The sequence below is a fragment of the Dendropsophus ebraccatus genome, chromosome 1 (assembly GCF_027789765.1).
Source record: "Dendropsophus ebraccatus isolate aDenEbr1 chromosome 1, aDenEbr1.pat, whole genome shotgun sequence".
Classification (NCBI taxonomy): Eukaryota; Metazoa; Chordata; class Amphibia; order Anura; family Hylidae; genus Dendropsophus; species Dendropsophus ebraccatus.
The window spans coordinates 191,188,301-191,214,027 of record NC_091454.1 but is presented as its reverse complement, the minus strand read 5'-3'; the positions used below and the strand labels follow the sequence as shown (position 1 = coordinate 191,214,027).

The 25,727-nt window shown below is 43.5% G+C and overlaps 2 protein-coding genes and 1 non-coding gene across 11 annotated transcripts in view; 2 read left to right on the top strand and 1 right to left on the bottom strand.

The window, feature by feature from the left end:
* The window catches only part of TIA1 (TIA1 cytotoxic granule associated RNA binding protein), a 117,141-nt gene that overhangs the window by 70,759 nt on the left and 20,655 nt on the right, over window positions 1-25,727 (top strand). The window contains exon 1 of one of the 2 annotated variants that reach the window (XM_069942917.1): window positions 24,488-24,749. The exons of the other annotated variant lie outside the window; for it this stretch is intronic. Within the exon in view, the coding sequence (XP_069799018.1) occupies window positions 24,724-24,749 (26 nt within the window). The 5' untranslated portion in view covers window positions 24,488-24,723. Of the gene's footprint in view, window positions 1-24,487; window positions 24,750-25,727 lie in introns of those variants that run through there. 2 annotated transcript variants of the gene reach the window in all.
* LOC138765788 (prenylcysteine oxidase 1-like) lies at window positions 598-24,936 on the bottom strand. 8 transcript variants are annotated; one of them, XM_069942886.1, is made up of 8 exons: window positions 11,554-11,789; window positions 10,909-10,978; window positions 10,222-10,321; window positions 9,871-10,077; window positions 8,294-8,468; window positions 5,986-6,197; window positions 4,437-4,589; window positions 598-3,197 (listed from the first exon to the last, which is right to left on the bottom strand). In XM_069942886.1, the coding sequence occupies exons 4-8, from the start codon at window positions 9,965-9,967 to the stop codon at window positions 2,536-2,538; spliced, it is 1,299 nt and encodes a 432-aa protein (XP_069798987.1). In that variant the 5' UTR covers window positions 9,968-10,077; window positions 10,222-10,321; window positions 10,909-10,978; window positions 11,554-11,789; the 3' UTR covers window positions 598-2,535. The 8 variants fall into 8 exon arrangements, with proteins under 8 accessions (XP_069798987.1, XP_069798964.1, XP_069798980.1 ...); XM_069942863.1 differs by lacking the exons at window positions 10,222-10,321; window positions 11,554-11,789 and adding an exon at window positions 24,439-24,936; XM_069942879.1 differs by lacking the exons at window positions 10,222-10,321; window positions 11,554-11,789 and adding an exon at window positions 19,473-19,496.
* On the top strand, window positions 24,217-24,287 carry TRNAG-CCC (transfer RNA glycine (anticodon CCC)). Its single transcript has one exon. It is a non-coding gene; the product is annotated as a tRNA-Gly (tRNA).

Here is a 25,727-nt window from a genome sequence, read left to right as displayed (position 1 = left end):
GCTGTCGGGCTGCACTCAGCCCGTTCCTGCAGCCGATACCTCCGTACCGGCTGCAGGCACGTTCTTTTTTCACAATTGATTTGCGGGCAGCGGCGGTTGTGCCTGCAAATCAATTAGCCATTCACTCCAATGTAATGTGCGGCCGCGCTGCACATTGCGTTGTGTGTACAGCTGATGTTTCCGGACGCTGTTCAGTGAACAGCGTCCAGAAATAATTGACAGGTACATTATTCTAACGCCCATTCTAAAGATCGGGCGTTAGAATAACGATGCGAGAACACAGCAGGCGGCATTGCATTAACTTCAATGCAATGCCGCCCCTGCAGTGAAGAACGGACGCTGAGGCAATTGCAATCAGCATCTGTTGTTTACTTTAAAAGAATGTTGTGTGAACATAGCCAGAGGAAAGGGTATGTTCACATTGCAGAATACGGGCGGAGACTTCAAGCCGATTCAGCCACGCTGAACATACCCAAAGATTAAAAAGTGGTGTAGTAAGAGGAACTTAGATCTGATCCTGAAGCCTATACCATTTTCTGCCTTTTTAGTAATATATACCCAGAAAGGAAGTTAAACATGTACAGAAGAACGAGTTTTATTAAGAGAATTGTGCTTATTCTAGAATCTCAATCTGTAAAACAGTGTCAAGGCCACTATGATGATATGTAAGACAAACGTGGCTGAAAAAGACATTTAATTAGCTGTTACATAAACTCTATAAGCCCTGCACCAGTCACAAGGGGTACTCTAGAAATATATATATATATCATCAACTGGTGTCAAAAAAATTGAAACATTTGTAACTTACTTCTAAGTAAATTTTAAAAATGACAAGTCCTCCAATAATTATCAGCTGCTGTATGCCCAGCAGGAAGTGGTATATCCTTTCCAGTCTGACACAGTGCTCTCTGCTGCCACCCAATGTCAGGAACTGTCCAGAGCAGGAGATGTTTTCTATTGGGATTTGCTACTGCTCTGGACAGTTCCTGTCATAAGGTGGCACAACAGAGAGCACTGTGTCAGACTGGAAAGAATACACCACTTCCTGCAGGACATACAGCAGCTAATAAGTAATGGAAGGCTTAAGATTTTTAAATAGTAAATTACAAATCTGTATAACGTTCTGACTCTAATTGATTTAAAACACTTATTTTCCTCCAGAGTACCCCATTAATTCTTGTATATTTTTCAATGGATTGTAGTCCACAAAAATGGTTAAAATTACACATATGCTGCAGTGGCCAATCATAAAGATATACAAACTATAAATGAAGCAAAGCGATTCCTTAGCTTAACAATCGGCTTATTAGCCTGCTGCCTTTGAAGTCTGTTCTGCTCTTCCTTGGATGCCTAGAAAATCTGGATCTCCCAGTTTCCCAGGACTGGATCCAGCTTTTCCCAGTGGAGCACATGGTGTTCAAAGGCAGCCGAATAATAATGAAGTACTTCCCTTTGTTTATACTGTAAACTCGATCTGCTCTACTACGAATCTGTGTTTCAGTCAGTATTACACATATAGTATTTTTTTCTATCATGTTGTAGCCCCTGGGGCCCTGATTCCAACATAGGTTTTATTTTGTTGCTGCGCCCCACTATTCCAAAGATGCAAGGCTTATACTATCTGGTCAAGTATGTGTATTAACCAGATGTCCACAAATTCAGGCCCCACTAGCGTCATACTTACCCACCCCTCACCAAGCCTGATTCACACTCCCTTTGAAATAAAGTACCAGCCCACCTGACTATTCAGGAAAAAGTGCAGATAGTCATCCATACAGTAAAATCTCAGGAATAAGCAGGTGTAGCAACAAAGTGAAAACAGCATTGGAATCAGGGCACCCAAGGCAATAAAATGGCGTTATTTGCAGCATCACACAAGGGGAGGTCCAGTGGCCGGAATCTCAGGACCACAGTCACTACTTGCAGTGGGAGATGAAGATCTGAATTTCTGGCACAGTTCAAAGGTCAGGTGTTGAGGACACTATTTCACCAACTGTGCTGTTATGGTTAGATTAGAGGCCTCGGATTCTAGTTCACTATTTATAGGTTAGGACTAGCAGTAGTAGTAGTAGTGCAAAACTGACAAGCAAAAAGTGAAAAAAGCTTAGTGCAGACATGGCCTCCCCAGCTCCATTCTTTCTGTCTTCAGAAGTTATGGCTGATTTCTAGGCAGGATTCACAGTTGGGCTGGGTTCACACACAGTATTTTTGCTCAGTATTTTGGTTCTCATATTGCAACCAAAACCACTAATGGATTGAAAACACATAAAGGCTGTGTTCACACAGTGTTGAAATTTAGTGGATGGCCGTCATTTTATCATAAATAACGGCCATTATTTTATAACAACGGGCGATGTTTAAAAATAAAGTCAATTATCTGCCATTAAATGGCGGCCATCCACTATATTTCAACAGTGTGTGACCATAGCCTTTCTGTGTTTTTAATCCGCTCCAGGTTTTGGTTGCAATATGAGGACCAAAATACTGAGCAAAAATACTGTGTGTGAACATAGCCTTGCAGTGCAAACCAACAAACTATAACTCAGACTTAAGACGTTCTGCTAAGTCTTCCTGGTCGATCTGTCCATTCTTCCCAAACCAGCGATGATAAGACAAGAGGGCGATATTCTTTGCAGAGATGGCGCTCATCTCCATGCCACTGGCTGTCCCTTCTATACTGTTCACGTAGTAAATATCACGGTGCAGTATTATAGGGGGCAGCTTCTCTGGAGGGGTGTACTTGGGACAAGCCAACCAATCCTTGACAATAACTGCGTGATACAACTCGAACAATAGACGCAACTGTTCATCGGTCAGGGGCTCTGGGGAGTAGATCCTCCAGACTTTAATATCAGACGCTTTAGAGAGTTCAGACTCAGTCACTGGTTTCACTGGATACACTGGGACAATGCTGTTCATGAAAAGGTTTGGTTTATTAGTGGTTGATATTTCTGATACTGAAAGCTGACATGGCTGTGGGCAACCAAAGAAAGAAGAGTTGATCCGTCCATGGACAAAGGTGGTGACTATCTGATGGAAGGGCTTGGAAAAAGTCTCTATTGGTGGGTCAAAGCCGACAAATTTAATGTTGCCGATTCCTTTGTTGAGTGGAGTTGCAATGACTACAATGTCATACATGTCTAGTGTGCGCCCTTTGTCCGTCTCATAACTGACTTCATACAGCTTTATTGTATCTCCTAAAAAAATGGCAGAGAAAATTATTAAAAAAAACAGACACCAAAACAATGGAATCAGAAATACTTAAGTAGTGTGCCAAAAATATTCGGAATTCACGCTGGAGCTACAAATGGAAACAACCCTACACCTTAATTTAAAGGGATCTGTCAGCTCTAGATCATGTTAAGAGCTGCATTTAGGTGTTTTGGTATATATGTTTAATATGGATATGAAAAAGTGGAAGTAATATGGATCTGAAGTAATATGGAAGTATTATGGATGAGACTACATCAGTATTTCATCGGAACTGCATCCGTATTTGTCTACATTAAATAGGTATTCCCATTTTAACAAGTTATTCCCTTTCCACAGGGGATAAATAAGGGATAATCAGAGGATCCAATAGTCCCAATAATGAAGGGAATGAGTGGGGTACACCATGGGGGGGATTTACAAAGACTTATATTAGTCCCCGTCCCTTTTTCCCTGGCAGGATTCACTAAGAAGCGCACACCTCTTAGTGAATCCGGCCAGCCGGGCGCCCGAAACGGCGCCCAGCATACTAATTCTACACCTGCTTCCAGCCACGCCTCCTCCCCGTCTCGCCACGCCCACCCAAGCAACACCAGCCCGCCCATCGGGGCGTACAGCAGACTTTCGCCAGGGAAAAGGGGCAAATCTGCGTACGCCTCGGGCGGATGCTTTGTAAATGTCCCCCCATGTGTTCACGGCCAGTGCTCAATGCATTTTCTATGGGGCTCTTGATCATTGCCAAGAGCAGAGCTTAGCAATATTGAAAAGCCCCCATAGAGAATGAATAGAGGGCTGGCTTCACTCATTCCGGGGTACAACTTCTCTTGTTTATTGGATCAGTGGTGATTTTAGCAGTTGGACACCCACAAATCAGCATGTCATCCTTTATCCTTTGGATAGGGGATGACTATATAAGACTTCTAGTACTTATTAGCTGCTGTATGTCCTGCAGGAAGTGGTATTCTTTCCAGTCTGGAAAGTAGGAGAGGTTTTCTATGGGGATTTGCTACTGCTCTGGACAGTTCCTGACATGGACACAGGTGGCAGCAGAGAGCACTGTATCAGACTTGAAAGAATACACCACTTCCTGCAGGACATACAGCAGCTGATAAGTACTGGAAGACTTAATATTTTTTTAATAGAAGTAAATAACAAATCTCTGCCACCAGTTGATTTAAAAGAAAACAAAATGGTGAACAACCCCTTTAAGGAATATAGGAACTTACCTGACTTTGTTGGACGAACCTTCTCTTGCACAGAGGTAACAGTGCCCTGAACCAGCTGGGCTTTTGAAGCGGAGAGAAGCCCAGTGCAAACTTGCTGGTTACCTCCTTTCACTGTCCATATTCCTGAATCAGCACAGGATAGAGACACTGCCCCTAGAAGACAAACAATTACAGATAAAATGTTACTAAAATAGCATATACAAGAATACCAGCTAGTATGGGGAAATCAACTGCAAGACTCGGTACAGCACAAATTTGTAGAAAGGATACTTCCATGTACTGAGAGCGTGAAGAGATATTAAAGTGAATGTACCATCAGTACATTCGCTTTAAGTTTTGCACATGGATAGAACAGTGCCGGCCGGCGTGGGGAAGCCAGTGGCACAGTCCTTTTTTTTAAACCCTGGTCCGGTGAATGGCACCATTCTATTTCCGGGCATTGGCCGGGGTGAAAGACTGGAGGCGGGCCGCCCCGCCCCCAGTGGGAGGAAGCCCCTGCCCCTCTATGATGCGGCCCCGTTGATCATAAGCTGAGTCATAGAGGGGCAGGGGTTTCCTCCCACTGGGGGCAGGCTGGCTCAGCTCCAGGGCTTCACCCCCAGCCAGTGATCAAGAACAGAACGGCGCCGTACGCGAGAACCAGGCCGCGGTTTAAAAAAAAAGGCCGCGGCATCGGCACCGTTCTATCCATGTGCAAAACTTAAGGTGAATGTTCTGATGGTAATTGTGGAAAAAGGGGGAAATCTATCAAATCAAATAAAAAACACACTCACAGACATAGACACTGACACACAGCACTTACAGCTCAGTCTTCTCCCTCTTCCTCTCTGTTTGGCTGATCTCCACACTATAAGGTTGAGGACCTTCAGGTCATGTGATCTGGTCCTTCACCCTTTTCTCCCTCTGTGCAGGTCCTGTTCCGTCTCCTGTATCTTCTGGTGTTCAGCCCGCTAACCTTGCAGTACAGTGAAGGGGCTGAACATAAGAAGACCGCGTCCCTCTCCCTCTCTGGGCCACTAGAGGCACTGTGAGCCCTGGCACTTGCCCAGGTAAGCCCTGTGCTGACACCGCCACTGAACCTTATAGTATATTTTCCCATTACCAGAACAATATTTAGGCTTTTTACTTTTTAATGGTTCTCTTAATTAAAAGTGCAGAAGGTGTCAACTTTGTAACTTATAGTGCTTGAATAAGCAATCACTAGACCATGTATATTATACTGCTCCATTAATATAGCTTTCCTTTGGAGTACAAATGGCTGACCTTAGGGACCTTCACTAGGCCCTCGCTGCCATCTGAACCGCTCATTACCTTGTAATCATGAAATCACACGCACCCCAAAAGTGCCAACCACTCATTTCTCATATATCGTGTAGTCACAAGCTTCCTATATACTGAGTATGCACCTATGCAATGCTGCCCCCTGCTGGCCACATTAAATGTTCCCTTAAACATAATGAGCTTCGATAGTCCATACTCCCCTGGGAGACTGAGAGAAGTTGTGGCTGCCATATGTCATCTAACTTTCCTCTCATGTTTCAGCTCTTACCAACAAAGCTGTTAACTTTAGCTCCTTGTCCATAGTTGCCTCTCATAGATGGAACCACAATGTCATCGATGAATCTCTGAGATAAACCCGACTTCTGCATATCTTCTTCTACAGTGACATTTAGCTTTGTGACATAATCATTTCCTCCGATAGCATGAAACATAGACTCAATACTGGAGAAAGAATAGTCGAAGGTCTGATAGCGGTAAATCCTGCCAACAATAATAACAGGTGAGTGGTCGGCTTACAGGGGATTTGTCCGGACATTCACTGGAAATGGGGCCAAATCAACCTATCACATACATTTTCTGGAAATAGAATGTGGTTTTATTAAAGCATTTGACCCCTCGGGTCCTCCATCCCTCCCTAACGTGTCCCCTTTGTGTTCCCTGACTGACTATGGCCTCGCCTCATATTACTACCTGGCATAGGGAGGCAGTGGGACCACATTGAACATGTCTGTCTCTGCAAGTTGTGCTACATAGAATATCCATGTGGCTTGTGGGTGACACTGTCCCAATGAGTGGAAGGCCAGCAGGTTCTGTCATATAGACACAGCTCAATAGCAACAGGTGGGACACACATGTATTGTTTAAAGTACTTAAAGGGGTTGTTCATATCTTTTTTTTTTCTTTCAAATCAACTGGTGCCAGAAATTTGTTATTTACTAATCTTAATTCTTCCAGTATCAGTTGCTGTATGTCCTACAGGAAGTGATGTATTCTCTCTAGTCTGACACAGTGCTCACTTCTGCCACCTCTGTCCATGTCCTGCTCTCCAGACTGGAAATAATAGACCACTTCCTGTAGGACATACAGCAGCTGGAAGACTTGAGATTTTTTTTAAAATAGAAGTAAATCACATACCTCTGTCACTTTCTTGCCCCAGTTGATTTGAAATAAAAAATATTTTGGTGAACAACCCCTTTAACACATTTACAGTCACTTGTTGGGAACTTGCTCAGATCCAGAAGAATAGTAAATTCTTTTCAGTAGGGATGGACAAGACTTGAATGGTTGCAAACAGACATTAGGGGGACACACGACTCTTGGGTTGCTGTCCCTTTATCTCAGGCCACTTAACTTTAGACTACTGTTTCACTCTTAAAGGAGAAGTCAGGTTAAAATTTTTATTAAAGTATTGTATTGCCCCCCAAAAGTTATACAAATCACCAATATACACTTATTACGGGAAATGCACAAGTGCTTTTTCCCTGCACTTACTAATGCATCAAGGCTTCACTTCCTGGATAACATGGTGATGTCACTTGCTGGATAACATGGTGATGTCATGACCCGACTCCCAGAGCTGTGCAGGTTGTGGCTGCTGGAGAGGATGATGGCAGGGAGATGCTCAGTGTCCCTCCAGTGCCCTGTGTCCCTCAGTGTCCCCCTGCCATCATCCTCTCCAGCAGCCACAGACCGCACAGCTCTGGGAGTCGGGGCGTGACCTCACCATGTTATCCAGGAAGTGACATCACCATGTTATCCATAAAGTGACATCACCATGTTATCCAGGAACTGAAGCCTTGATGCAGTAGTAAATGCAGGTAAAAAACACTTTATGTGCATTTCCCGTAATAAGTGTATATTGGGGATTTGTCTAACTTTTGGGAGCAATAAAATATTTTAATAAAAATTTTCGACGGACTTCTCCTTTAGGCCAACTCTTGTCAATTAAGTCTCTTGGGTTAAGCTGCCATCTCTAAAGTCCCTATTACACAGGCCGACAGTGAGGAGCAAACGAGTGCTATTAGCGATCGATTGCTCCTCGTTCCCCGATCGCTGCTGCTGCTAATGCACGCAGCAGCAGCGAGCGGGTAAGTGCAGGAGGGGCCACGAAGGAGCTGCGGGGGTGCTGCCTGGGTGATCGCTAGATCGTCCGGACAGCCCATAGAGGATAGCGGCGGTCTGCTGCCGACGCTCCTATTCCACGGAGCGACGGCAGCAAATCGCTGCTATCATAGTCGTTTGTCTTTCAACATGTTTGAAAGACAAACGACGCAACGATTAGCCGACATGAACGATGTCAGCTGATCGTTGCCTTTTATTCCACGGGACGATTATCGGCCGTAACGGCCGATATCGGTATGACAGCCGATATCAGTCGAATACCGCCGATAATCGTTCCGTGGAATAGGGCCTTAAGCAAGACAGTCCAGAACAACAGATGTCTGCTACAATTTCCATCCTGCCCGGATTGGCTGTTTAGGCATGATGGGAATTGTAGCTTGGCAACGGCTGGAGGGCTGCAGTTTAACACTTACACTAGGTGTTGCTGTATATGTGTGTACATATAATTTACATACCTCGTGAACTTATCCAAAATGTCTTCAACCCACAAGTGCATCCGAAAGAAACTGAGACCATAGTTCCAGATCATTTTGATGATACTTAATAAATACCATTCGTTCTCTTGATAAACAAACTCATCTCCATTATAGATTCCAACCAGATTTCTACGCAGTGGTAGAGCACTGAGACCTAGAGGCAAAAGGGAATTGATACCCATTGTTTTACCAAAAACCATTCAGTCTCCTGAAAACAACCCTATCACTGTTCCCTATATCTAGATCCCAAAAATAACAAGGAGAGATGAGGACTTCTCAGTCTAGCGATCAGCGAGGCTCTCAACACCTAGACCCTGACCAATCAAAACTTTTTTTTAATCTGCTTCTATTTTCTGTTTGTAAAATGTTACTTTTCTGTGTATAAGTATGGGGGCAGCCACCTAGCTTGAGCTCTTTTTAACAGCACTTAGTGACACACTTTACAACAAGCCCCATGAACATCTCCAGACCCTATTCTTTGTATGGGCCACATTTGTGCGCATGCTTTGTGAACTCTGTGACCTGTGCAGAGGCCATTCTACAGGGGGCAGGAGGCTAAGCTGCTATAGTTTTCCCTATGTACTGATGTTACCTCTGACTGTAAGGCTAAAGTCAAAAATTGAGAAAAAAAAAAAACGTCCGATTTCGCTATTTAAAAAAAAATTTCAGTTTTTGCAGCGATTTAACTGACTGCAATGGCAATGCATTGGAGTCAATGGAAAGACGGACGTCCAATGCACACAATGCATTGAAAAACGGACGTTTATGCTGCGGACGTCAAAATAATGAACATGAACATTATTTTCGGACGTCTTTTGCAAACAGCGGACGTTTTTTATTAGTTGTTCACACACAGCTCTTCTTTTCTCACCGTTCTTTCTCCGTTTTTACTATTAAATTCAATGGACTTTTAAATTAAGACACACCCAAAGGGCAATTAGTAATCCCAAACTAAAATAATGTGCAAACACCAGTCATTGCACTAAGGGGAGGCTAGGCTGCTAAAAAATGTCCGTTATTTTAGACTCAAAATAACGGATGTCATTTTAAACGGAGCTGAAAAAACGTTGTGTGAACATAGCCATATGCTGTACAGATGACCTTTCAACGGTCTCCTCTTTATTGCAGACAGAACAGGAAGTCTCAGGCTGGGTTCACACTACATGTTTCCTATCAGTTTTTTTTTCATCCGTTTTTTTCAAAGAACAGGTGAACAAAAATGGATGCATTTGTGTGCTTCCTTTTTGATCCGTTTTTCCCTAGACTTCCATTTTTTAACGGACACAAATATAAGGTCAAATACGTTTTTGTGTACGTTAAAAAAAACTAATCTATTTTGTTCCTTTTTTTTAATAATGGAAGTCAATGGAAAAACGGATCAGAACAAAAGCACACAAATGCTTCAGTTTTTTAACATTTAGTAAAATGGAAAATTTTGGAAAAAAAAGTCACTAAAAGTTCTTTAAAAAAATATGTTTAACATAAAAAACTTTGTCCTCATGATACTTTCCCTTTAAACACTATATTTTGCATGTTCCTTGTTACATGTTACTCACCCAACTCCTTTACAAATGTTTTCATATGTAAATTCAGGGGGTGTATGACCGACCCTCCAGCTTCATAATGGTTCCCTTCCATCTCTGCAGTTGACATCCGGCCTCCTACTTCTCCCTTTTCAAATACATCAATCTGGACATCCTTCCCAAACTTCTGACGCAGGAAATAAGCTGCTGACGTTCCTCCAATCCCAGCTCCCACCACAGCTATACGGATAAGGGATAATAAATTAAATATTTCAGCACATTAAAAAAAAAGTTGTGTCCTCCAGTGCATCTAAAATCAATCAACTATGTAAAATGCTTTAATTAAAACCTCCTATAGTTTTGTTTCTACAGTACATCACATACTTGGCTCTTACAGCTGCAACGCCATGGCCTGGGTGTTCGAGACGTTGTAGCTGGAAGAGCTGCAGGAGGCTGGTGCTGTCAATGAGACCCGGGAGCAGCGCTACGGGGCAAGAGGATAGGTAAGTATACTTTGTTTATTATGTTCCCACAACCCACGTTTTTCTGCTTTTTTTTATTTCACAGGACTTCTCTTTTAAAGTCATTGTCAGGGATTAAGGGACAGACATTTTTTATCTATGGTTTGGAGCACTCTAAAAAATTAGTCGTACTTACTACTGCAATCTCCTGCAGGTGCTGTTCTGACACCATTTGGTCCCTGTCATTTTTTGGTTCCCACATCAGGAACTGTCCACATGGCCAATAAATGACCACAGCCATGTCCCGCCTCATCACAGGATCCAGCTGTGACAACCAGGGACTGGAAGATGCCAGAATAGCAGCAGCAGGGGATGGGTAAGTATGAATAATTTTGTTATTTTTAACATGTCACTAGCCATATGCTAAAAGAAAATGTTATGTCCCTGGACAACCACTTTAACAAGACTCAAGTCTTGTTCACCAAGATAACAATGCATCACACTGTGTACAAGGTTGGGTCCTCTATGCTTTTCTTACAATTGGGCTTAAAAGGGTTATCCAGGATTAGAAAAAAGCACCGCTATTCATCCCTGTCCCCTGTTGCTGTACCTAATTGTCTCTCCTGTTGGTGTATCTGATTGGCACCGCTGTTAGTGTACGTGATTGCCGCTGCTGTTACCTATGTGAAATGTGAAAAAAATTATTGCTAAATTTCTATAGCATCATTAAAAGTAAGAGGGCCTTTACTAAACAGAGTTTTTCACACAAAATTTATTACTTACATGAAGTAATTTTTGTCACAAGAAAACAATCTCAGAATCACTTGGATAAGTTTAACAAAGGTATTAGCACATAATTTTTAATTTTTTTTAAAGGGCTTAGTCCAGAAGATCAATAGTGGCTGCGGAGTTGAAGGGAAACTTTTCTTTCCAGTCTGACACAGTGGTCTCTGCTGCCACCTCTGTCTGTGTCAGGAACTGTCCAGAGCAGGAGAGGTTTTCTATAGGGATTTGCTCCTGCTCTGGACAGTTCCTGACATGGACAGAGGTGGCAGCAGAAAACACTGTGTCAGACTAGAAAGAATACACCACTTCCTGCAGGACATTCAACAGCTGATAAATGCTGGAAGGCTTGAGATTTTTAAACAGAAATAAATTAAAACTCTATATAACTTTTTAAAACCAGTTGATCTGAAAAAGAATTTTGCCAGAGTTTCCCTTTAACGGGTTAATTTAACATACAAAATTGCATTACCTCAGCTCATTCAGGTCCTGGCATGTAACATTACAGTACACGTATAATCAAAGGATTATTCCAACTGAGACATTGCACAATTTTCCATAGATTGAATCATTACATTTTTTTATTTTTATTGTAACTTAACCCCTAAATATTTTTATTTTATTTATATAGCGTTGACCGTGGGAGCGCTTGAGACAGCGCGTCACATGACCATTCACTGCAGCTTATAGAAAGTAAGCTGACAGTGAGTTGCCTCACCCGGTATAGCACCAGTGGTCCATTCTTGCTACGCTGACAGGTCTGTACTCCTCCCTGCTGACATACACTCATTCCTGGCACTGCCCATAAGACGCACACATGCTCCCTTCCTGCCTATTAAAGAGCCATTGAGTGCTCCTTCCCCTACCAATAACCATTACTTGGTATATCAGGCAGCTCCACATTCCCTACATGGGCCATAAAGTTCCTAGCATCCTTGTGAAGGTGTTCTGTTCCTGTGTATGCTGTGTATGACCTTGACTTGACCCCGACCTTGACTTGACCCTGTATTGCCCAGCCTTATGCTACGTTTACACGGAACGATAATTCGCCCGATCGTACGATTAACGATGTCGGAGTAACGTTTTTTTTCCCATAACGATCAGTGTTTAGACGGTACGATATATCGTACGGAAATTTGTTTTGCGATCGCTTAAAGCCTATCTCACACATTGCTTAAATCTGCAAACGACGATCTGGAACGATCTACGAATTTTTTGTGAACGATCAACGACGATTTATGAACCTGTTGAAAGATCAATCGTTGATCGTTCGCTGCGTTTACACCTACGATTATCGTGCGAATTCGCATGTTTTTCTAGTGCTGGATAACCCCTTTAAAGGGTGATAACCAGAAGACCCCACAGACATCGCCCTCAGAAGTGTCCTAAAGTCAACCATTTAGGTGCCACAGTCATTCAGCCCGGAATGTAAGTAATGTAAGTAAAAAAGGCATGAAGATAATACTTGGATACATATGGTATCACCATCACAGTCCAGGTGCCATATGGACACTTGTGCCACCTTATGTTGCTTTCCTGTAGCACTATATTCTGCACTAGGAGTAGCCAGAATATCTCTGTATTATGATGTGCATGCTCCTGTTCTTAGATACGGTCTGATATAGCAAAGGCGAATAGACTCCATGGGGGGAGATTTATCATACATGGTTTAAAGTGAAACTGGCTCAGTTGCCCCTAGCAACCAATCAGATTCCTCCTTTCATTTTCCAAAGAGTCTGTGAGGTATGAAAGGTGGAATCTGATTGGTTGCTAGGGGCAACTGAGCCAGTTTCACTTTACACCATGCTTGATAAATCTCCCCCTATATGGAGACAGTTTAGAAATGGTGGTATATTTTCTACTTTCTGGTGTCTATTCCTTGTCAAATTTAAAAAAAAAATAAAAGCTGCAATGTGTAAACCTGACCTTCGCTCTCCCTTGTGTGCTCAGAGCTGTCAGATAACTAGCAGCCACAGTTTAATAGAAAAATAGAGGGGGGGCAGCTTCATAGTGGCACATGCTACAGACCCTGTATAAATGATAAAGGTTATATCTGGCCACATGTCCTGAATCAGGAGATATAACTTAGGCTGGGTTCACACTACGTATATTTCAGTCAGTATTGTGGTCCTCATGTGGCAACCAAAACCAGGAGTGGATTGAAAACACAGAAAGGATCTGTTCACACAATGGTGAAATTGAGTGGATGGCCGTCATTTAATGGCAAATATTTGCTGTTATTTTAAAAACAACAGCCGTTGTATTGAAATAATGGCCGTTATTTACCGTTATATGGCGGCCATCCACTCAATTTCACCATTGTGTGAACAGAGCCTTTCTGTGTTTTTAATCCACTCCTGGTTGAGATTGCAATATGAGGACCACAATACTGACTGAAATATACATAGTGTGACCAGCCTTAGGCTATGTTCACACAACATATATTTTCGTAAAACCACGGCCCTTGTACAACGATTTATATGAAAATATACGTGCCACTGCTGCCTATGGGATCCTGACCGGAGTATATACACATAGAATATGCTCCGTCCGGGATCTCTAGCGGCGCAGCAAACAACTGACATGTCAGTTTTCTGCGGCCGCTATCCATTGAATACCCTGTCAGCGCACACTAAGGAGCAAGCGGCTCCAGACGCTCGCTCCATAGTGTGCTGTGGGGAGTTCTGATGCAGGCGCGCACAGATGCGCCCGCATCAGAACCCTGCGGCCTTTTCAGAGACCCGGCTGGGTCACGGAACGGCTGGTCTCTTACTGTGTGTGAACATAAATATGCAAAACAAGAGTCCATGGAGTCTCGGTTGCGAGTCTCAAAACACGGGATAGCCAGATATCTCAAGCCTGTTGCCACGGGCTGCCTCCATGATGGGGAGAGCACCACACCACCCTGATAAATAGCCCCTTAAGTCCCACTCGGTTGCGAGTATTGGAACATAAATAGGGAAACACCAGGGTGGCCCCTTTTTGTCAATGTCTAACTCAAGGTACGAGTATTGCGATCATGACAAGGGCTTGCTTCCATCCACAGACAGCCGTTTCGGGGTATTTGCCCCTCGTCAGTGTGGAGTAGGATTCTGGCTAGCAGGGGCAATGACAAATCAACCAACAAAACACAGTAATCACTGAACTCAAGGAGAACAGTGAAAAAAAAACTCCAATTAAGTACTCAATCAAGAGTCTCCACTGATGCCCCCAAAAATTTAAATATGCAAAACAAGAGTCCGTGGAGTCTCGGTTGCGAGTCTCAAAACACGGGATAGCCAGATATCGCTAGCCTGTTGCCACAGGGTGCCTCCATGATGGGGAGTCAAAAGAAAAAAAGCAGCTGGACACTATAAAGTAGCGCACACCACTAAACGTCTGCAAAAATATCTATATACAATCTTTATAACATGAATCAAAAACAGAACATCACAACAAACTCAAAGATAATATCAATTAAAAAAACATATAGGTATATCAAAGAACTGAGTATATACCTATATGGTTTTTTATTTGATTTTATCTTTGAGTTTGTTGTGATGTTCTGTTTTTGATTCATGTTATAAAGATTGTATATAGATATTTTTGCAGACGTTTAGTGCTGTGCGCTACTTTATAGTGTCCAGCTGCTTTTTTTCTTTTGACTATAGTTGTGTATAGTGGATACTGCTATAGCTGCACCCCTGTTATCATTATTTTGTTTTGTGAGCTCCCTCAATTGTTTTTGTATCCATGATAGGGAGAGCACCACACCACCGTGATAAATAGCCCCTTAAGTCCCACCCGGTTGCGAGTATTGGAACATAAATAGGGAAAAACCCCGAAATGGCTGTCTGTGGGTGGAGGCCTGCCTTGGCAAGCCCTTGTTATGATCGCAATACTCGCACCTTGAGTTAGACATTGACTAAAAGGGGCCACCCTGGTGTTTCCCTATTTATGTTCCAATACTCGCAACCGAGTGGGACTTAAGGGGCTATTTATCAGGGTGGTGTGGTGCTCTCCCTATCATGGAGGCACCCCGTGGCAACAGGCTAGAGATATCTGGCTATCCCGTGTTTTGAGACTCGCAACCGAGACTCCACGGACTCATGGGGACAATTTTTGGGGACATCAGTGGAGACTCTTGATTGAGTACTTCATTGGAATTTTTTTCACTGTTCTCCTTAAGTTCAGTGATTACTGTGTTTTGTTGGTTGTGTGTGAACATAGCCTTATACTGTATTTAAATCTGTCCTACCAGTGCTGAGTTTTATGCAAAATATAGGGAAAAGTTCACAGGGTGTTCTTCAGGTCTGCAAAAGCCCAGCTATACAGATCCCCTTATTTTCTATCCCGGCAAGTAAATGTTCACTCTTCAAATTGATGGGCCAAACATTCTGCACCCCCATGGGCTTTATCTCCCACTCTCAAAAAAAGCTTCTTAGGGTGCCCTCACACACAGGTATTTTGTGGCGCCACATTGTGACACATGGTATTTTTGTCTTTATGTGTGAAAGTCTCTTTGGGTGTTTTTGGGTCGGTGCTTTTCTCCGAACATGGACTTCAATGCTGAAGTCTGTGTTTGGGTCAAAATGCGACTCCAATGGACCTGCTCCAGAAAGAAAGGGGTAAGTGACCACTTCATTGCTAGAACAGGTGACAGGCACGGCACACAGACTGAACAATGTGGCCCCAGAGGTTAAAGGGGTAGTGCGGCGCTAAACAATTATCCACTAAATAACACACATTACAAAGTTATACAACTTTGTAATGTATGTTATGTTAGTGAATGGCCCCCTTCCCCGTGTTCCCCCCCACCCACACCAGACCCGGAAGTGTAGTGCTCTATACTCACTTGATTTGTGTCGACCCCCGTGCATCAGCTGCTCAGCTGCGATTGGCTGAGCATAACTGTGTTCAGCCAATCGCGGCTGAGCAGCTGATGACGCGGTAGATGGGGGGCCGGCACGAAAGACCGTCGGAGTGGTTCGGCCGGCCGGCTGCCCGAAGATGACATCATTGTCACAAGATGGTGGACGGGGGTCGACACGAATCAGGTGAGTATAGAGCACTACACTTCCGGGTTTAGCGTGGGGGGGGGGGAGGAACACGGGGAAGGGGGCCATTTACTAACATAATATACATTACAAAGTTGTATAACTTTGTAATGTGTGTTATTTAGTGAATAATTGTTTAGCGCCGCACTACCCCTTTAAGTGAGGATGCATGCCATCCTCACTTAACACCATGGGGGCCACATTAATGTCACAATGTACCCATCCCAAACTTTTGACACGTCATAGACACATGTCTCCGCCATATCATAGACTTCATTCTGAGAACGGGAAGAATCCGTCGTCCGCCCAAAGTTATTTATAAGGACAGTTACACTTTAAGTAAATCTGTCTGCCCATCTGTAAGCTATAGGTTGCAGGTATGGGAGGACAGATAATGCAGCAGCCATGGGCTGGCATAGTTTTGTATACAGATGGCACATGGTAGTGTATAGCAGCACTGTATGGACAGGATGGGGAAGCAGGAGACTCTGGAACATTTGCAGTTTACAAACAAAAAGTAACAAGGCAGTTTACATAGCAAATAGTGGTGAGTATCAGCTGATGTGTGTCCTGGATGGAGGAGACACTACAGCAGGTCTCTCATGATGTGCATGCTGCTGTATATACAGCCCCTCCCTCCCGCATTCTCACCGATCCTGTTGGGGGGGTGCCGCAGTTCCTGTAAGGCTGCTGCCCCCAGGCTGCACAGGATGAGGCCGACCACCGGCACAGGGACAGCGGCCGACAGCTGCATGGCGTCCTAAGAAAGTTTCTATAGATGAAGCCCGCGCATGCGCACCGCCCCCGCCTACTGCTGCTGTCACCTCTCCCTGTGCCCGGGACCCCGTGTATGAGGACCATAGACAGGGGCTCTCAGGAAGAATCTAGTGTTCTTACATAATAATAACGGGTTGCATTGATGTTAGTGATCTGTGTACATGGAGCAGAAGGATCATCCCCTAATATACCCAGCAGGCTGCCTCATTACATCAACTAAGAGGTCACACCTGGCTATATGCTATTATATGCTATATGCTATACATGCTATATGCTATTATATGCTATACACTATACATGCTATATGCTATTATATGCTATACACTATACATGCTATTATATGCTATACACTATACACTATACATGCTATATGCTATACACTATACATGCTATTATATGCTATACACTATACATGCTATATGCTATACATGCTATTATATGCTATACACTATACTTGCTATTATATGCTATACACTATACATGCTATTATATGCTATACACTATACATGCTATATGCTATACATGCTATTATATGCTATACACTATACTTGCTATTATATGCTATACACTATACTTGCTATTATATGCTATACACTATACATGCTATTATATGCTATACACTATACATGCTATATGCTATACATGCTATTATATGCTATACACTATACTTGCTATTATATGCTATACACTATACATGCTATTATATGCTATACACTATACATGCTATTATATGCTATACATGCTATTATATGCTATACACTATACTTGCTATTATATGCTATACACTATACATGCTATTATATGCTATACACTATACATGCTATTATATGCTATACATGCTATTATATGCGGTTCAGGGAAGAAAAAGAGTCCTGCACCTCACACCTATGGCTGATACTAGTGCCCCTAGGCTAAATAAAAAACACATCAGAATTTTGTGTATGAATTGATCAAGCCATACTGCCCCATGTACCATCGTGCAGGTATCTGATACACATGGGTCCCTACACTAAGTCCACACCGTGCCAGTCAGTGGCCACCAACCCCGCAGGCGCGCACAGTCAGGGAACGGGGGCCATGGGACGGCCCTGCGACCCCCATGCCACAGGACCAGACCCAAAAATGCCACACCAAAACCCGGCCAGCACCGCCGGCGGAGAAGGTCGCCCCCAAACAGCATAAGTCTGGATGAGGTATTGCGCTCACCATAGCTGCTGCAGACAGAATGGGAAAAGACAGGAGGGATTAAAACCATGTGCACTCAGGTGTCTCCTGCTAATTGCGGTCATGTGGGTCTCACCAGGAGGAGTGCAAAACACAGAGAAAAGAGAGAAACAAAATGCGGTTCAGGGAAGAAAAAGTGTAGGGACCCATGTGTATCAGATACCTGCACGATGGTACATGGGGCAGTATGGCTTGATCAATTCATACACAAAATTCTGATGTGTTTTTTATTTAGCCAAGCTGCACTAGTATCAGCCATAGGTGTGAGGTGCAGCGCGCTTTTTCTTTCCTGAACCGCAATATGCTATTATATGCTATATGCTATACACTATACATGCTATTATATGCTATACATGCTATTATATGCTATTTTATGCTATACATGCTATTATATGCTATACATGCTATTATATGCTATACATGCTATATGCTATTATATGCTATACATGCTATTATATGCTATACATGCTATTATATGCTATACATGCTATATGCTATTATACGCTATATGCTATTATATGCTATACATGCTATTATATGCTATACATGCTATATGCTATTATACGCTATATGCTATTATATGCTATACATGCTATTATATGCTATACATGCTATATGCTATTATATGCTATATGCTATTATATGCTATACATGCTATTATATGCTATACATGCTATTATATGCTATACATGCTATATGCTATTATATGCTATATGCTATACATGCTATTATATGCTATACATGCTATATGCTATTATATGCTATACATGCTATTATATGCTATTATATGCTATACATGCTATATGCTATTATATGCTATATGCTATACATGCTATTATATGCTATACATGCTATATGCTATTATATGCTATACATGCTATATGCTATTATATGCTATATGCTATACATACTATTATATGCTATACATGCTATATGCTATTATATGCTATACATGCTCTATGCTGTTATATGCTATATGCTATACATGCTATATGATATTATATGCTATACATGCTATATGCTATTAAATGCTATATGCTATGCATGCTATTATATGCTATACATGCTATATGCTATTATATGCATGCTACATGCTATTATATGCTATACATGCTATATGCTATTATATGCTATATGCTATACATGCTATATGCTATTCATGCTATATGATCCCATCTCTTGTATGGGGGGGAGTGCTTATAGGGCAGATGACATTGCTTCTAGTCACTGTAATATCTGTGAAATGATAACAAAATAATACTTGCGCAGTGTGAAAAATAGCAAAGATCAACAATTAACCATTGGCCTTCATGTAAAAGTCATCACCAGATGTTCAATATACAACAATACTTACACAAGGCATTGGGGGAAGGAAGGATTCTTTCCTGTAACAGCAGTGAGACTATGGAGGTCTTATGATGCTGTGATGGTTAATTCATTGAACAAGTTGAAGAGGCTCCCATATGCCCTTCTTGTAACGTATAAGATTACAGCTTACGGATAATAGAGTTCTTAGATAGGGCAATGATCCAGACTCGGTCAGGTTTGGAAGGAATCCCCTCCAATATGGTGCAACAAGTGTCCATCAGATAGATAGATTTTTTCTCCTGATATAGTTATAGGTTGAAGCTGGTGGCCGCCTCTTTTTTTCTATTCACAGTTACCCTCTGCCACAATCCCTTATCTGTGTGTATAGGGGTACAGGGGATATGCAGCTTTCCAACCTCCTGGATGTAAAGTCACAATAAATCTCCTGCACATGCAGTGGGAATTCTCTATGCAGAAACTTGATTTTGAAATCTTTAGCACATTAATGTCTGCTGCAAAGTACACCACTTCGTAGCCATGCTTCCACCTCCATGGGTGGCTTTTTGGGTCCATACATGCAGCCAATGACTGGACCGGATGCTATGTACCTATAGGTGACGGCTTCTTTTCTGGCCCAGATCCTGAGCGCTGTTCCTGTGCAAGTACAGGATTTGGCCCGGGGAAGAAGACGTCACTGCTTTATGTATATACAGAAGTATTTGCACCTAAACAAGCTGGTAGATGGGCCGGAGCACTGAGGGACCAGCAAATACCCCCAATGCACCAAAGCTGCTGATTTACATATTGTGTCTTTCATCTATAACTTCAGAACAGTGCAACGGATCGACATAATGATGATGATGCTTTTATTTGTATAGAGCCAACTGATTTGGCAGCACTTTACATGGTTTGTCAGCGTTGGTCCCTGTCCCCCATTAGGGCTCACAATCTAAATTCACCTATCTGTATGTTTTGGGTGTGGGAGTACCTGGAGGAACCCCAAGCACACGGATCGACATGAAAAAATATCAGTGGAATCGTTATGACATTACCTGCAGACACATAGCAGCAGGTTCAAATGTACAAACCTGCTGGGAGTTTCCCTTGTGTCTTGGCTGGATGTTGGGTGGGGGGTCGCTATGTATTGTTATGGAGGCATCGGGAAAGTGGATATAGCTTATTTGTTTCATATTACTCCACAGCTCCACACTTTCCAGGCATGATGGTAATTGTAGTTTCGCAACAGCTGAAGGACGGCAGGTTCGACACTCCTGTTTTAGGGGTTCAGATGTTTTCCACAGGGAGATGTGCAAAAAAAGAAAAAAGGACATTGGATTTATCAAACATGGTGTAAAGTCAAACTGGCTCAGTTGCCCCTAGCAACCAGTCAGATTCCACCTTTCATTTTCCAAAGAGTCTGTGAGGAATGAAAGGTGGAATCTGATTAGTTGCTAGGGGCAACTGAGACAGTTTCACTTTACACCATGTTTGATAAATCTCCCCCCATGGTTTGTTGTTATTTTTTATTTACAAATTTACCTGCAGATCTTTGGAATTGGAAGTGTTTCTGTGCTTTGGATCCACTTTTGCTTTTGGTAAAAATACATGAGGCCCAAAAAACTGAGCGGAGGGAATATCCTGCCCGACCCCCGGTGGAGCCCTGGATACTTACCTCATCCTGCAAGCCCCACTCCAGAAACCGGTCCTGCTGCGGAGAAATCGCCCCCCGACGGCCTGCACGAGTGATATGTAAATGAGAAGAGATGAGTCCGACGTCCGTAGGTAATGACTGCCCCAGTGATTTCCTATGGACGTCAGACTAATTTCTTCCCATTTACATAACGCTCGCGCAGATTGTCGGGCAGCAACGATGTAAACGAGCGGCGACCTGCTAAGCCTATTCCACGGCCCGATGATCGATGAGCGAGGGCTGCAGGGACATCGTTACCGATGTCCTTGCAGCATCATACATTACCTGTCCAGGCTTCTTCTCCGCGCTGTCTTCATCCCCGGGTCCCGCGCGCTCTATCTTCAGAATGGCCGGTCAGCTGACAGGCCACACTCAGCCAATCACAGGCCGCGGCGGTCCCGGCCTGTGTTTGGCTGAGCGCTGACTGGCCATTCTGAAGATAGAGCGCGTGGGACCCGGGGATGAAGACAGCGCGGAGAAGAAGCCTGGACAGGTAATGTATGATGCTGCTGCTTGTCAAATTGTCGGTGGCCCACCGAGCACCGCTATTCAACCGTAGCATAGTGGGGGATCGGTGATTTTAGGTCTGGCCCTAAATGAACAATCAGCCGATGACACGATCATCGGCTGATTGTTCTCTCTATCTCACCGAACGATAATCGGCCGAATCGGGCCAAATGGGGCCGATCTGGCCGATTATTGTTACTGTGGAATAGGGCCCTAAGAGTACACAAAGTGCTATTATACAGATACATTGTACTCTCCATACTTTGGGCATAAGTCCCAGATCCCAACAAAGCAATTATACATGAAGGGTTATCCCTCGATTAACATGTTTCCTGCATGCACAGGATAAGAGACAACCAGCTGATCTGTAGGGGTCCGACCGCTGGGACTCCCACCGTTCCTGACAATGGAGGTTAATTGTCCCACAAGTGAATGCATGATAGACCACAGCTCCATTCATCTCCCTATAGGACTTGTAAACATTGCCTTGGCTTAGCTCAGAAGTCCCATAGAGAATGAATGGAGCGGTGGTGAAGCATGCATTCACTTGTGGGACAATTAACCTCCATTGTAATGGTCGTGGTGGTCCCGGCCATCAGACCCCGAGTTAGAGTCCTATCACACGGAGCGATTTTTAGCGATTAACAACTAACGATAAACAATCGCAAACAAGATTGTTTATTGTTAACCTGAAATCATTCACCATTTTACACAGAACGATGGTCGTTAGTTACAATCGTTATTGCGATCGTTACTATGATCGTTTATGGTGCGTTTACACAGGCAGATTTATCTGACAGGTTTTGGAAGCCAAAGCCAGGAATGGATTTGAAAAGAGGAGAAATCTCAGTCTTTCCTTTATGACCCGTTCCCTGTTTATGGTGTGTTCCTGGCTTTTGCTTCACAAATCTGTCAGATAAATCTGCCTGTGTAAACGCACCATTATGCTGGGTTAACACGGAGCGATAATTCGCCTGATCGTACGATTAACGATTTTGAAGTAACGATTTTTTTTTTAGAACGATCAGCGTTTAGATGGAACGATATATCGTACAGAAAATTTGTTTTGCGATCGTTTTGCGATCGCTTAAGCCTATCTCACACATAGGGAAAATCAGTGACTGTTTACACGGAACGATCGGCGAATTTTTTGTGAACGACGAACGACGATTTAAGAACCTGTTAAAAGATCAAAATGAACAATTTTTCGATTGTTCGCCGCGTTTTCACGTCTGATTATCATTCGAATTCGATCGTTATCGCAAAAATTCGCCCGATAATCGCTCCGTGTAAACCCAGCATTACTCCTTCTGATCCAGGCGAAACAATGAACAATTTGTAATTACACTGAACGATTAGTGAAAAAATGCGGAACTTGAGCAAACGAATGTGGAATTACAGCGAACGATTAACGATAATTTTAGGTTCAGCTCTGAATCAAGGTTTAACGACATAAGAACGATTTTTCGATCGTTGCCTGCAATTACACACAACGATTATCATTTAAATTAGAATGATATAACGATTTTTCGCACGATAATCGTCCCGTGTAATAGGGCCCTTAGTTAGGTTCTATGCTATTAATAGGGGATAACATTTAATCTTTGGACAACCCCTTTAAATCTGAGCAAAACCATATGGTGATTTTTTTTCCGGGCGGTAACTCTCTTCAGGTTTTGCAGCAGTCATATTACCTGCAATCACCTTTGGCACAGTTCACACCTATTATAATTATTTTTATATATATATATATATGTTTTAAATTCTTATTATTTATACAGTATACAAGCATGGCCATCCTTCTGTCTGTATACACACCATGGGGGGGATTTATGTTGGTTTTACACGGAACGATTTATCATTCGAATTTGCACGATAACGGTTGAATTCAAACGATAATCGTACGTGTAAACGCAGCGAACGATCAAGCGACGAGCGAGAAATCATTCATTTTGATCTTTCAACAACTTCTCAAATCGTCGTTGATCGTTCGCAAAAAATTTGCAGATCGTTCCATGTAAACAGTCTTTCAACGATTTCACCTATGTATGAGATAGGCTTAGGCGATCGCAAAACTATTGCAAAACGATTTTTTCCGTACGATGTATCGTTCCGTCTAAACGCTGATCGTTATTAAAAAAAAATCGTTCATTCAAAATCGTTAATCGTGCGAATTATCGCTCCATGTAAAACCACCATTACACATGGTGTAAAGTGAAACTGGCTCAGTTGCCCCAAGCAACCAATCAGATTCCACCTATCATTCCTCACAGGCTCTTTGGAAAATGAAAGGTGGAATCTGATTGGTTGCTAGGGGCAACTGAGCCAGTTTCACTTTACACCATGTACGGAGCCTTGTCTCTCCAGCAAAACTACAACTCCCATCATGCCTACACAGCCAAAGCTTTAGCTATCTAGGCATGATGGGAGTTGTAGTTTTGCACCAGCTGGAGAGACAAGGTCCCCTACCCCTGCTCTAAATGATACTTGTCCTTTGTCTAAACTTCCCAAAGCCCTGTGACCCTTGAATAACCAGGGCTGCCTCCCTCCTGGGTCCTGTCATGTAGGACACAGACAATTGCTGACCTCAGCGGCGCCGCTGGTGTAGTGGTATCATGCAAGATTCCCATTCTTGCGACCCGGGTTCGATTCCCGGGCGGCGCACTTCGCTTTTGTTCTTGTCTTCTCAGTAATACCACAGCAATTTGTTGTTACTAATAAACCTTTATGTAACTTCATATTGATTACTATGTATTCTTATATTCATCCATACTAAACACGCTGTTTCGTATACTCTATCGAAACAGGCGTTTACAAAGGACAGCCTTTTCCGGGGGGTCCTGATAGTGCGCATGCGCCGTCCTTCCTCCGCCGCCATCTTGTGGTGACGGTTTCTCTTGCATTGTTCCAGGCCGGGGCGGTGAGGGGCAGTGGAGTGCGGCACGTAGCGATTATACACATCGGTAGACAGCGGTGTTCGGTGTCTCCTTATTGTCGCTCACATCTCCGGCGAGTCACCGCTTTGGTTTGGACTTAACCTACAAGACTTTACTTTCCCGCCGGGTCCCTTAGGACAGAGAGGGACCCGGAGCCTGGAGCCATGGAGGACGAGATGCCCAGGACCCTGTGAGTAGCTAAGGCCTCAGCGCCTTGTCCTATCAGATATCACTGCTGCTGTAGTCTGGGTGCTAGTAATGGGCGGCCACTAACAATGGTGGAGGGAGATAGACACCGGGCCTTGTGTATGTACAAAGACCGGGGCGCAGCAGCCAATCAGCTCGCTGCTTTCATCTTGTGCAGTGCGCGCGGGGAGCCTAAGCTGGCCTCTGATTGGCTGGCCTCTGATTAGCCGGCCTGGCTCGCGGCGGCTCTGCTCTTTGTCTGCAGTGCGCTGTAGGATAGGCCGCACTGTGTGTACAGCGCCTGATGAGCGGGGGGTTTCCTGTACGTTTCCCACCTCAGCGGTGGAGATGACATGTAGGGGGCGCTGTATATAGGAGGGGGTCATTATTCCAGGTAGGGATGGGAGTCCTAGTTTTCAGCAGCCATTGATCATAGATTGGATGGTAATCCCCTTCTTTGTTACTCGGTAGGGTCGCACTGCCTTAGGGCGACTTATTGACTTATTATGGGGATTCTGGGGAAGAGTTATCAAAGCAGTCCTACAGTAGGGATGTTGCCCATAGCAACCAATCACAGCTCAGAATAAACATGAGCCCCTGTAATATGAAAGCTGACATGTGATTGGTTGCTATAGGCAACACAGGACATCCCTTTGGCCCTCCAGCTGTTGCAAAACTACAATTCCCATCATGCCTGGACAGCCAAAGCTTTGCTTTGGCTGTCCAGGCATGATGGGAATTGTAGTTTTGCAACAGCTGCAAAGCCGAAGGTCCCATCCCAGATTTGGGTGACTGGAGTTGCCCCGGTATACACCAGAATCCGTTTTTCCCCCCTTACTTGCCATAGTGCTGTGTGAGTCTAACCTTGGGCCGGGTTCACACTAGGTTTTGTGTTTGGATTGACTTCTGTTCTGTAACATAGAGTGAGGGAAAGTTATTACAACCAGTTCCTTTTGCTGAAAAATGAGAGCTGCAATCTGAT

Coding starts and splice junctions, on each gene's coding strand:
- LOC138765788 (XM_069942848.1), bottom strand. CDS start 16,978: ATGGTCCTCATACACGGGGTCCCGGGCACAGGGAGAGGTGACAGCAGC. Junction 10,979..16,768: donor GCACCCCCCCAACAGGATCG/GTGAGAATGCGG, acceptor CATTTCACATAG/GTAACAGCAGCGGCAATCAC. Junction 3,198..4,436: donor GGTTCGTCCAACAAAGTCAG/GTAAGTTCCTAT, acceptor CCATTTTTTTAG/GAGATACAATAAAGCTGTAT.